The sequence below is a fragment of the Lagopus muta genome, chromosome 18, assembly GCF_023343835.1.
Source record: "Lagopus muta isolate bLagMut1 chromosome 18, bLagMut1 primary, whole genome shotgun sequence".
Taxonomy (NCBI): Eukaryota; Metazoa; Chordata; class Aves; order Galliformes; family Phasianidae; genus Lagopus; species Lagopus muta.
Genome location: NC_064450.1, coordinates 4737813 through 4750095, shown reverse-complemented (window position 1 = coordinate 4750095; position 12283 = coordinate 4737813). Strand labels below are relative to the sequence as shown.

The following is a 12283-nucleotide window of genomic DNA, read 5'->3' as shown; positions in this document are numbered from 1 at the left end:
CCTTGGTGTCCTTTATAGTCTCCTACATTTTTGTAAAAGAACCAGAAACTGTAGTAGCACTGAACATGTGTAATGTTGATTATCTGCAACCTCAGCTATCTGATGGTCTGTGCTGGAAGGCAGAAGTGTATGCTGTGCTCAAATGCCATTGTTTGCCCTTTGGGAACGGCTGGGCATTAAGTCAAAGGAGCTGGACTCGAGTGTGCTGGATTTTTCAGTTCAAGCTGTTTTTATTCCAGCATATATAACTGGGGAGCCACAAATATGAAAGACTTGCTCAATGCAACTGCTGTGCTGGTGTCGGGTCTTTTTTTCCACTACAGACTGTGACTCTCTGTACAAATTATGGTTGAAAACAATCCCAATGGCTTAAGTGTGGCACAGTGCTCTGCCCTCAGACTTCAGCTAGAAAGCTCCCTGGGTTTCCTGTAACTGAGTGGGAGGGCAGCCAGTAATAGAGGGAATGTGACTGTTTCTTTTGCTGGTATTTTTGTACACTAATCATTAGGGAGCAATCAGGTTCTGTAATGGTGTATCCCAACACAAACAGCTGTAGGAAGCTGGTGCTCTGCTGGTCTGTTCTTGGTCCTGCAGGACTATTTGTTCTTTCTAGTAATAGTCTGACTCTAAGCAAGGATCAGAATGCCCCTTAAGGAAATATTAACTTAAGGATGAAATGCAGTTTCTTGTGGTTCACTCCCTGCAGAATGGGTGAGGGTTGTTTGCTTCTCAAACCATTTTGGTTCATGTGGGCAGGTCTTGAAGGGAAGAGGATCCAAGCAGGTAATGTCCCAAAAAATGGCAATGAGCCAGGCTGCTTCTGTGGTACTCACAGGTATGGGATGCTCACAAAGAATCAGAATACCACATTATCTGGGCTGTTTAGAGCAGGACTTTGAAGTGTAAATAGAAGACCTGGACTAGCGGAGAGCTTGATGTGTTGCTCTCAACACGGGGTGATAGATGAATGCTCCATGAATATACTTACATTCCTCTGCAGATCCTTTGCCTTTGAGGATCTTACCAACAATTCCAGCTGGAGTAGGGAGTATTCTTGCTTTTTCCAGATCTGCTTTGAGATAAAAAAGGCACCTTAGAATACAACTTGGATCCTGAGTGTGAAAAAGCCACAGCATAAGGTAGACACCAATCCAGCAGCATCCTGTTACTCTGCCACTGATTAAGCCTTAGGTTAGTTGCTTCCTGCTCAGCACTTTGAAAATGCCACAAGTACCAGTTAACGTCATTCCAGTTGCCTTTACCCTTTCTATTTCACTGTTCATCATACTAGCAAGGGCATAGAATGTTTCAGTGATCTGCACGGCTTAAAGTCCCTTCCACAGTACCAGAACTCATGCCCAGTTTGCTCTCCACAGCTTCTTTTTCAGAGAGAGTGCGAAACATGTCTCCAGATGAGATCAGAATCCCTCCTGAGCCTCCTGGCAGATGTTCTAACCACTTGCAGGTTGGTATAGAAAGTGGAAAGTTGGGAAATGTTTCAGGAGGGAGGGGGGGATGTTTGGGAACTCTGCTCAGTCTTTTTCATAAGTCAAAAATCCAGCATTATTGCTGAGTTCCTGACCAAGTGAGTTTATACACTGTTGTTTTTTTGTTTGTTTTTTCATTTTGCAGGAGTTTTAGCTTATGAATCTCACATTAGCTTAAAGCTAAATTTTTCCACAGTCTGTGTAGGTCATATTTTAAGATGGCTCTTGATCTCATCAGCGAATCAGAAGTAAAGTTTACTGTGAAGGCTGCTGTCCTCTGACTTCAGCAAACTCAGCTCTTAAGGAGAGAACAAATCTTTGTTATTCTGCATGGATCTGAGAATCCCCTTACTGGAATAGTTGAGGCAGCATTGACTAGATTCTTTCTCCACCTACATGTCGCTGGATGACAAGCATTCAGAGGGCATGCTGGTAACCTAGATGCAGCAAAAGAAAACAGATGTGTGTGTTTGCTGGTTTCACAGAATGGCCAGGGTTGGAAGGGACCTCAGGGATCACGAATCTCCAACCCCCCTGCCACATGCAGGGCCACCAACCTCCACGTTTAATGCTAAACCAGGCTGCCCAGGGCCCCATCCAACCTGGCCTTGAACACTTCCAAGGACAGGGCATCCACAACCTCTCTGGGCAGCCTGTTCCAGTACCTCACCACTCTCTGGGTAAAGAATTTCCCCCTGGTTTACATCCAAGTAATCTCAATAACCAACTAAATTGGTGCAAAACTGTCATGGTTTCCTTCCATGAGAGTCTGAAGATGGAAGACTATTCATCAATTGGGTGTTAATTAACAAAAAGTCTTTCTAGGGTCTTGATTCACACCATTCTGAGACTTGCAGAGTTACTAACTGAGCCTCTGGCTCTGATTTTGGGGCAGAAATGGTAATGTTTGTTTGGAGTATTCCCCGTATCCAGCTTGCAGTGTCTGCAAAGGAGTTGGTCTGAGTGTTTGCTGATGGCAGTCCTTGGTTTGTGGTCTGAGCAAAATTATGTAGTCTTCTCTATGTAACAAAACTCCTGTCCTAGGAGGAGGGTGAAAGCACCTTCTGCTCTGTTTTCCTGTTCCCAACAGAAGGCAAATGAAAGCACTGACTGCTGTTTTCTGCCATTCGTTTGAGATTTAACTGCAGTTATTTGCCCAGTAAGAATATAAGTAAAGAATCAGTTCTGGAATGCTCTATAAAGTCAGTTGCTACCATGGAATGGTGATTCAGAATGACTCACCAATCCAGATCATGCTTTCTTCTCCGCTCAGTATACCTGGGCGCACCCATTTGTCCTTGCATGCTGTAGGAGGATTCTATTGTTCTGACATCAATGAGTTAGTGCCTTAGATCTGAGGAATGAACAGAGCTTGAGAGTACAGACACACTAAAGCAGATTTTCTTTCCCTTTGAGAGCAGTTTACAGTGTAAAATCAAAGGAGAGAACTTGTCCTCTGTTGGAGGGTCAAACCACATCTTAGAGCACTTTAAGCAAGGGGATGGGATTGTTCTTCAGATTCAGAATGTTACAGGCTTTTACTGCTAATGTGTTTCTCTTCTGTTAGCTTTTCTCCTAATAAACTATACCTTGAACTTGGTCAAAGGGAATATTCCTTGTTATGAAGGTGACCTACTAGTTTATTTGTGGACATTATGAATGTGACCTGTGTTGCTGCATCCAAGGGAAGGACACAAAAGGGGACACCTATTCAGTCATTTCAGTTCCCCAAATTAGCCTCCTTTTTGCAGATGATCCTCCAAACTTACCCCATGTGCACTTACCACACATGCACTTCATGCTGATTTTGCAAGGACCTGGTGAAAATGTATCTTGTGAAGGTCTTTTTTTAATGTTGGTTGAAATACTAGTTTTATAACAGTTCTCTTTTATTCAGCAGTTTGTAAACTCTTAGACAACGGCCAGTTTTGTATTTCAGTTGACTCCCTGTACAGAGGAAGACATTAAGCAGCTTATCTAGAAGAAACAAAGGAAAACTGACTCACCTCTCCCATCTTGAAAGTCTGAAGTCCTGGCTTCAGTGAGATATTCTCAGGAGGGATTTAAAGTGCATTCCTGCAAGTGTTTGGCTGCCAGCATTCCCCACCAGCAGTACCTGCTGATCGTGTTGTGTCTGTAGCACAGCACAGCTTGGCTCTGCTCACCTGTTTCTCAGTCATAAGCATGAGCCTTGACTTTTACACAGTGTGACCCAACAGCTGATCTTCAGGTGCCCTTCAGTCTGAAGAGGTGTGGAATGGCCTCTTCATGTTGTGGAAGAGCCTTCATGGAATTCACCTATCCTTCCTGGAACTAGTTTCTGCTGTCTACTGAAGGGAAGGAGCGTGCACTGATGCTTTGAATACAAACCTTTAAACATTGAAGCTTTCAGAAAGTGTAAAGACCAATTGCCTTATCCATGAAAGCATGGAGAAGATGCTGTCAGACCTTAAAGCAGGAAGTTTCTGTACTAACCAAACTGCCTAGCCTTAGGGCAGAGGTGGAATCCTTTCTGCATGCAAGGAGGTCACTGGTTCAGTTGTCTTGTTTCCACATGTATGCTTTGATAGTCAGCTGGAACACTCACCCCTTCTGTATTGGCTCACCCTGTAATCTTGTTCCCTTAGGATAAGATTCAAAAGCTGTATGAGAGGAAAATAAAAGAGGGCATGGATATGAACTACATCATTCAAAGGAAAAAGGAATTCCGCAACCCCAGGTGAGCCACCATCTTTTCCAAAGCACCACATAGCAGAATCAAGGAGTTCTGCTCCTTGTTGGAGCTGTAGCAGGAGCAGGATCCTGAGAAAGAGGTGTTGCTGCTTACAAAATGGAGAGATGTTGTTTGACTGCAACTAAAAGAGTAAAACTCTTCTTTGGGGCAATAACTAGATCAGCATTTCAGATAGGTTTTCAAGTATTGTACATGCTCTGGATGAAATAGTTGGGAAGTGTTTGCTGTGGGAGCTGGGAGATTGACCTGAGGGAAGTGGGAAATAATGTGGTTAACAGCATGCTGCATCCACTGCAGCAAGCACAACTGCACAGACTCTAGTTTTGCTCTTAACATTAAGAGGTGACAATTTCTTTTTACTAAAAAGCTGAAACATTTCTATTTAAAGAAGGATGAATGAGCTAGAGGTAAACTCTGTCCTTTTCTTCTTTTCAGCATCTATGAAAAGCTGATCCAGTTCTGTTCAATTGATGAACTTGGTACAAATTATCCAAAGGTGAGATGCAGTTCTTTACCTGTCAAGGCAGTGGGTGAAAGCTGATGTAGGGCTGTGAGCTCTTGCACTTGGCTTTCCTTAGCCTGCCTGTTTAGAGGTCCTGCAAGGGAACTTTTGTCTGATCCTCTGTACTGAAGTGAATGTTTTCACGTGGTGCTGAGCCTCGGTGCCTCCAACTTTGCTTTAATGACTCTGAATAAAAACTGCTGAAGTGTGTACTCCTTTGGGATGGAAGCTGAACAGCAGAAGAATGCACGTCTTACTCCCAACATCCTTTTGATTTTGAAGCTGTTTATTCATTCACAACATAACACAATCCTATAAAAGCTCTGAAGTACAAGAAATCATCAGTAATGAATATTGTCAGTGAAAAGCAAAACATATTCATTTTTGAGCTGGGTTTTTATATATGTGACCATATAGCCCTAATGTGACTTTATTTTTCATCTTTAGGACATGTTTGATCCTCATGGCTGGTCAGAGGATTCATATTATGAGGCACTAGGTAATTCCAGGAAATCTCTCTTCTTCCTGTCCTAATTTAGCTCTTTGTGTTTTGTAGTTAATGAACTGCATTGCAGCCTTCACCTTTAGAAATGAAAAGCATCACATGTTGCTTTTTAACTCTGTCATTCTGGTTGGGTGTGCATGAATGTTGCTGCTTATCAGCCTGGGAAGCATTTAATTCAGTTCTGTGGTGTTTTCATCTGAAATCATTAATTTTGAGCAGTAATGCTTTTTTTTATTTTAAAAAAAGTAGATTTATGGTAGTTTTTATAGTTTGAAATGTGTGATTGCTTATAGTAATATAATAGTAATATATAATATATAATATAATAGTAATATAGTAATATAATAGTAATATATAATATTATAGTAATATAGTAATATAGTATAGTATAGACAGGGATAGCTCTGTAGTGTTTCTAGTGCTTCTTGTAACTTCTGTTCTTTCTCAGCAAAAGCTCAGAAGATTGAAATGGACAAACTGGAGAAGGCCAAGAAGGAGCGCACAAAGGTAGCCATTAAAGCCAGGAGAGGCTGAGATGCAGGGCTTCTGTTTGTTTCCCTGCTGAGTTTCGTTTTGCTGCTTTGCTGGTTTTTGTGATCTACACTCCGTGCTTCATTTTGCCTGGTTCTGTCTTTTCTTGCACAATGTTTCTCCAAGCTGTGCAGATCAAGTTGTTTGCCCTTCCTTATAGGTCCATTTCTCTAGGCTGTTTATTCCACTGGCTTTGTTCCTGTTCTGTCAGTATTTTTAAGCCAGAGCTCACAACATGCTGTGCCATAAGCCAGTTACAAACCAGATATTCCACAAAGAATGGCCTTTTTCTTAATCTGTGACACTTTGCCTGGTGGTGCAGCCTGGTCGTTTAATTTCATCATACCTCATTGTGACAGAATATGGGCTTTCTATTCTCTTTGATCTTGCTGTCTTGCTTCCAATATCCAGTAATATTGAGCATACTTGTACTTTAAATGGGAATTGTCTGGGCACAAAACATGCATTCTCTGGTACCCCCTAGAAAGAACACAGGGGCTTTGGAGGATCTTTTTCCTGTCCTGCAGTGGTGTTGTGTTTTAGCTAGCAGCTGGCATTGGAAGACTGAAACCCAGCTGAAACTGAGAGGCTGCTTTCTAATATTGCAGAAGGCTCCTTTAAAACTCAGTACCTGGAGGTTTCTTTTTGTGCTGTGCATGCTGTATCTTGCTACGTGTTTTGTTTTTTGGCACAGTAACCCAGGTATCTGATTATGTCCTCGCCCATATCTGCAGTTTTGAGAACTGGGATTGCATGCTGTTGTAACTCTTGTTGCTAGGTTTCTTGCTGTGATGCAGTTGCAGTAAATCATGCAGGTAGGGACTTGTCCTACAAGCTTTTTAAAGGAAAAAACACAGGGTTTCCTAATGATATAAATATACATTTTAATACCATGATCTGTCCTTTCTGAGTTATTCCTATGCTTGTAGCAGTTGACAGACAGATTATCAGACTAGACTTCAGAGCTGAGACACAGGGAACACTGATGATTATGGCTTCAGGATTCTTTGACCTAAGGTCTACATCTTTCTTCCCATGTGCCAGCCAGCTCTGAGACCAAAGTCTCATGTGATGCGAAAGCAGTAGCTTAATTTCTGCAGGGTTTTTTCTCTTTAAAACAAACAAACAAAAAAGACCCCATAAATTAAGACTTTATTTTTTATCTTCTCCCCTTTCTCCTCCTATTTGTGTCTCCTTTCCCAGATTGAATTTGTGACTGGCACTAAGAAGGGCACAACAACAAGTGCTGCCTCTACAACAACCACGACAGCCAGTACTACAGTTGGAGGTAAAGGCCAGTTGCATCCATATGTATTAAGCTGCAGTAATGCTGGGATTTGTGCTTCATGGGTTCCTGGGACCCCTGAGAGCTCCTTACTGATTGTATAATACAAGACAGTGTTTCTTCCAGGTGCTAGAGGACTAGCTTTCCTCTAGTTCCTGTATCCTATGGCTGTCCTTCTAGAGTGGAAGCCTAGGACAGTTAGTGCAGTGCTTTATTAGGGTGTCAGGAAATCCTGTGATGTCTGTAGTTGGAGCGTTCTTAGGACTGATGCATCTATAAAGAACTGGAAGACTGAAAACTTATTCTCTTGCCTACAGCCTGCCTTTTAAACTGGAAACCTTTAAAACTTTAAAGACTGAGCGCGTCTTGTGCCCATGCTGGAGCAACTGAAAAACGTGTGCTGTGTTAAAATTAAACACGCTTTGGGGCAAGGAGTCAACTGTCTCCCATTTGGCTGGAGTTCACATGTAGAGTTTGACTCCTGATTATAAGGTTGTTTTTCCTCCTCAACGTTTATAAGCAGTGCATGCTGAATTGATGTGAGCTGCCTAGTCAAGCAGAGTATATTAAGAGTTGATGAGACAGATTGTTAGGAAAGATTTAGTGCAACTTTTAACACAATGCTAATCCTTGTTTCCTTGATGAAACTTGCAGATGCACAGAAGAGGAAGAGCAAATGGGACTCGGCCATCCCTGTAACAACAATAGCTCAGCCCACCATCCTCACCACTACTGCCACACTGCCAGGAGTTGTCACAGTGACAACCAGTGCAAGTGGATCCAAAACTACAGTCATATCAGCTGTCGGCACCATTGTGAAGAAGGCAAAGCAGTGACCAGCACGCTGGGCTTGGATTTTTGGACTGAATTGTCATCAAAACCACTGTTGTTGAAAGGGAGGGGTGGCTTTCACCTTTGGTAAATGATGACAGGATTCTTTGAAACAGACCACAGCTCTCATTTGGAGGAATGGGGGCAGGAGCAGGCATGCCAGCTGTGTGCGCACACCAACGGACCTCTGCCGACAATGCCTCTCTTCTTGCTTCAGGAGGAACCAATCTCTGTATTGTGCTGGAGGAAGATGAGATACACATTTTATTTGTTGTATTACTGCATTAGGTTCTTGTCCTCCTTGCAAGTCTGGTTTAATGGTTTTTTTTTAATATTTAAAAACAGAAAGATAAACAAGCAGTGAGGGAATATCAGCATTATCCTTGTTTATTCCAGATCATCCTCAAAGGCTGTTCTTGTGATATGCACCTCCCTTGAACGTGCCAGCTCAGCTTCAAGGGGTGTGAAGCAGAGACTTGGTCAGTGCCCATCCTCAAGTGTGTAGCAGAGACTTGAAGCTCAGTCTGCATCTATGAGCGTAGATGGACTGTTTGTTATCATACTGACATCTGTACCTGTGTGCATATCTGTGTGTATCTTGGTGATTACGTGTTTAATAGCTGAAATATTGAGGTGACTGTACTGAAGTTGTCATGTTACCATCTTTCAAGGATGGAGATTCCTATGCAGAAGCTGCAGAGATTTGGTTTGTTAATTCGTTTGCAAAGACCTGTGCAGAAACCTTTCATTGTCATGGGATGAGGTTGGAGTTACAGGAGAGCATCTGGTCCTGGCTGTGATGTTGTCTTTGTTCTGGATAGTGACGTACCCCACAGTGCACACATGGCAGTCACTGCTTGCTCCAATGTTGTGAAAAAAGTATTTTCAGTTTAAAAATTTTATTGTATAAATCTTCTTACTTGTGTTGCAGAAATTATTATAAATATTGAAAGTCTTTAAAAAAAATAAGTGTCATTCATGTGTCTGCATTTCTTATCTTGGTAAGGGAAAATGAGCACCCATTTGTTTTGTACTTTTGGTTACAGAAAACAGGCAGATATGCAGTACATCCATGGGAGATGGGTGCCATGAAGTTTTGTCGTGTTACAGATTTATTCTTTTTTTTATATCTCAGACACTGGAGGAAAAGAGAAAAAAGGTGTTCAATTACCTGGATTGGGAATGGTTTGATTATAGAGGATGTCCTGAAATAATTGGTGACTCAGCTGTTCTCAATGGTAATCTTTCAAACCTGTTCCAGCATCTTAAGCTTCTTCAAAAGTCATCTGGGGTTCCCATAAAATCTCCATCTGTGGAGGTCAGTCATCCTGAATGGAGCTCAGCAGCAGGTGAGGCAGTTTGCTCACATTGTGGAGGTAGGTGGAATAGATAATTCCACCTTTGAAGTTCTGCTGAACGGTGTGTGGGTGAAGGTACAGCAGGTTTAAATGAAATGAAGAGGCACCAGCTGCTGCAGGATTTTGGTTTGCTCTATAGATTAATTGACCAATGGGGCACAAGAATGATCAGTGCAATTCGTTTAGTCCTAGGAGCAGGGGGTGGGAGGTCTGGGCTGCTGGAGCAACAATCATTCCTCTAATGAATGTCCTCAATGTGTGTGCTGTGAGTGAGTCTGCATGAAACTGAGTGGAACTCAATCTGGCTGGGCTGTGGGCCAATACACAGCAGTGCTGCCTGGTACCAGGTGTGCCAGCCTGTCCTCTGCATCCCATTCCTGCTCCCTGTCTGATAACTGATGGTAAACGCAGAGTGGGAGAGTTTGAATTGCATTCACTGCACCAAATCGACAGAATGAACCTAAGCACTGTCAGCTTTGGTGGGGAAGAGTGTGACTTCATGCTGACTGGCTGCATTCTGCTGATGTCCTGCAGGTCCTGGGGCTGCTGGATCAGAAATGGTCACAAAGAGAAGGAAGCCATGCAGATAGGATCTTTTAAAAACTCCTTACAGTGCCACGGTGGGAAATTGGTTCCTGACTTTTTTCTGTCTGCTTATGTTCAGTTTCTCACTTTCATTAATGACTTGGAAGGGTTGTGTTCTGTGTGAGCAAAGAACTGAATCTGAGCACAGCAATGCTTGCTCTTGATCGTAACCTGGTGTAACTGTGCTAGATGAAATAGCTTGATTACAAGGAACCATTAATTACACACCTAGTTAAACATGTCAGCACTTGTATCTCTGTATGCTCTACCATATCAGGTAAAGTAAGCATGGGAAACTCTGTAATTATTATTATATTTTTTGAAAGTAGCTACCAGAACACAGCTGAACGTGAACCAAGGGGATACATTGGCAAGAGGAGAAAAAGAGCATGACAGAAGAAGTGTTATCAGCTGTGAATTGCAGCTGGGCTCCAGCCTGCTGCTTGGCACCTGGCATAGGGCAAATGCCCCACGTGTTTGGGAAGATGAATCGTTTAACTACAGAAGCTGCTGAATGCTGTTTAAGTGCAAGTATCTTACTTGTACCGTGCATCCTGACACCCCACCCTTCCTCTTTCCATGCCCCCCTATGCCTTCTTGCTCTGCAGTATCCACAGTCATTCCAGACCTTTGGATTTCTTTGTGTGCTTAATGACCAGAGCTGTTCATGGCACGGAATGACAGCATCCAGGCAAAATACTCATCAGTATGGACTGGTCATATTCTTCCTAACAGGCTCTTTGGTGGGCTGAGACAAGCTGAGCAGAGGTGGCAGTGGGGCACCTGGAGCAGCAGCTTTAGAGTGACTAACAGGCTGTGCAGCTTGTTCTCATCAAGTACTGTATACAGAAAGCTGCCCTGAAATGGGAATGATTTGGGTTTTTCCCTCTCTCCTTTCCAAAAAGCTGAAATAGGGATGCCAACCATTACATAACAAGCTTGCAGCCAGAACAATGGGTTGTTGCTCTTGTTTATCTCCTGTGCTGCTATCGGAAGCAATACAGTTACACAGTGCAGATGGAGGGAAAAGCTTCTGTGCAGCTGCCGAGAGCATGGCATGCAGGTTGGTAGCTGTTAAGGAGAGGTGGGATCAGGTGCTCACAAGTGATACACGGATGGGAAGTACTCTTTCCTGGCCTGTGAGAGCTTGGCCTCCTGGAACAGGAGCATCGGCTGGTCAGCTTGTTAGGTATCTGCCTGGTTGTGGTCCTGCTGAGGGCTGTGTGACCACTGCTGATCTGCAGAGGGCTGAAGGAGTCACATTCCTCAGCTGAATGCTATCTGCTGGTCCACCTTCAGTGCCAGGGCAGCTGCCTCCCAGCCCTGCTGAAGTCATTCTTGGCAGCTCGGTTCTGCCGTTGCCGCCCTTCTGAAGCCTTATTCTCCCACCTCCGTGCTTTGAGGTGTTGGTTTTCTTTCCTATTCGCTGGTTGTGATTGAGGGAGCCATCCTCCTTTAATGCTGTTGTGGGGAGGGGTTTGTGCATCAGGGATTTGCTTTCTTTCCATGCCCCACCAACTGAAAGAGCAGGTGGGGAAGGACAGCCCTCACCAGCCCTGCCTCAAGCTGAAAGGTGAGCACCTGAAGCTATGTTTTACTTGGCCTGCTGCTCTGCTGTCTGTTTGAAGAGGCTGAGGCTCTATAGAGGACACTCTTGCCAAGGCTTGGCTGACCACCACCTGCACCAGCTCTGTTCCAACTCTTCATCCTAGCCGGAAATAAACCCAAAGTCTCCTTGTCCTCTTGCTGAGCACTTACACCAGCGTGCTTAGGCATCACTGCTGCAGAATAGTTTCCCATCTCTCAGCCTTGCAGTGCACAATGCTCCTCCCAGTATTTATACCCAGCTTCCTTCCTTTTGTTCCAAGTGAGAGCCACGCATGCTGGTGCCTTCCAATATTTGGCCTTTGTTTATTTGGAACTGCTCTCTGCCTGGCGCTGGACTTGTGCCTTTGTTGCCAGCAAACAGCAAAGCAGGGCTTCACAAGGAAAGGTTTTGCCTTTTCACGCAGGAGGCGTCTGTCTGTCTGTCTGTCCTCTGTATAATGCACATTAGGCAGCAACCAAGCCATGGGCCTGCCTTGTAGAGTGCCCATACACAGTGAGTGTGCCCATGCTTGTGCCTTCTCCTTTCTGCACAGCTGTAGCACCATTGGAAGGTGGTTCCATCAGAAGAGGGGTGGCCAGCAGGGGCAGGGAGGTGGTTGTCCCTCTCCACTCTGCTCTTGTGAGGCCCCATCTGCAGTGCTGTGTCCAGGTCTGGAGCCCCCAGTACAGGAAAGATGGAGAGCTGTTGGAGAGGATCCAGAGGAGCCACAGAGATGATCGGGGGGCTGGAGCACCTCCACGGTGAAGGCAGGCTGAGGGAGCTGGGCTTGTTCAGCCTGGAGAAGAGAAGGCTGTGGGGTGACCTCATTGCAGCCTTTCAGTACCTAAAAGGAGCCTACAAGCAGGAGGGGAGTCAA

The 12283-nt window shown here is 44.2% G+C and overlaps 1 protein-coding gene across 1 annotated transcript in view; it reads left to right on the top strand.

Moving 5' to 3' along the window:
• LOC125702346 (SAP30 binding protein) overlaps nucleotides 1-8205 on the top strand; it is a 28902-nt gene extending 20697 nt beyond the window's left edge. The window contains exons 4-10 of the mRNA XM_048965497.1: nucleotides 1377-1465; nucleotides 4115-4206; nucleotides 4657-4717; nucleotides 5171-5222; nucleotides 5677-5735; nucleotides 6963-7047; nucleotides 7699-8205. Of these exons, the coding sequence (XP_048821454.1) occupies nucleotides 1377-1465; nucleotides 4115-4206; nucleotides 4657-4717; nucleotides 5171-5222; nucleotides 5677-5735; nucleotides 6963-7047; nucleotides 7699-7880 (620 nt within the window). The 3' untranslated portion in view covers nucleotides 7881-8205. The remainder of the gene's footprint in view (nucleotides 1-1376; nucleotides 1466-4114; nucleotides 4207-4656; nucleotides 4718-5170; nucleotides 5223-5676; nucleotides 5736-6962; nucleotides 7048-7698) is intronic.
• Nucleotides 8206-12283: the final 4078 nt, after the last annotated feature.